Here is a 593-nt window from a genome sequence, read left to right as displayed (position 1 = left end):
GCCCCCACAAGTACCAGCTCAGGCAGGGGCCTCTCTAGGGGCCCCCTATGTGTTCCCTACAGGGGCCCCCGTGGGGGCCCCCATGGGGGCCCCCGTGGGGGCCCCCATTGCATCAGGTGTTCCACCACCATACCCTCTTCCTCAGGGGGCCCCCCCAACCCCTAGTCTCCGAGCTGAAGCAGCACGGGGGCCCCCCGGTCTGGGGCCCCCCCCTGTAGCGCTTGGCTCTGGTGGGGGGCCCCCAGGGCAGCAGACAGGGGCCCCCGTGGTGGGTTCAGGTGTACAGACAGGGTACTCGGGGGCCCCCCATACTGGGTCCTTCCGCTCACAGAACAATTCGCCGACTCCTGCAGCTGCAGCTGCAGCTGCTGCGCCGCTGCAGCAAAACAAACAACACATGAGGACAGCAGCAGCAGCAGCAGCAGCAGCACCGGAGCAGCAGCAGCAGCAGCAACAGATGCAGCAACATCAGCAGCAACTGCAACAACCGATACAGCAGCAGCAACAACTAAGATATCAACCACAGCTGCAGCAGACTCCTCAATTGCAACAGAGTCCAACACAGCAGCAGCAGCAGCAGCAGCAGCAGCAGC

General features: G+C 64.4%; 1 protein-coding gene across 1 annotated transcript in view; it reads left to right on the top strand.

Annotated features, from left to right (window-relative positions):
• Positions 1-593, top strand: part of EMH_0074890 (uncharacterized protein) — a gene marked incomplete at both ends in the record, with an annotated part of 1882 nt that overhangs the window by 465 nt on the left and 824 nt on the right. The window contains 2 exons of the mRNA XM_013499521.1: positions 63-230; positions 383-593. Of these exons, the coding sequence (XP_013354975.1) occupies positions 63-230; positions 383-593 (379 nt within the window). The remainder of the gene's footprint in view (positions 1-62; positions 231-382) is intronic.

The sequence above is a fragment of the Eimeria mitis genome, genomic scaffold (assembly GCF_000499745.2).
Source record: "Eimeria mitis Houghton genomic scaffold, Emh_scaff4408, whole genome shotgun sequence".
Classification (NCBI taxonomy): Eukaryota; Apicomplexa; class Conoidasida; order Eucoccidiorida; family Eimeriidae; genus Eimeria; species Eimeria mitis.
This window is presented reverse-complemented; position numbering and strand designations above follow the sequence as displayed.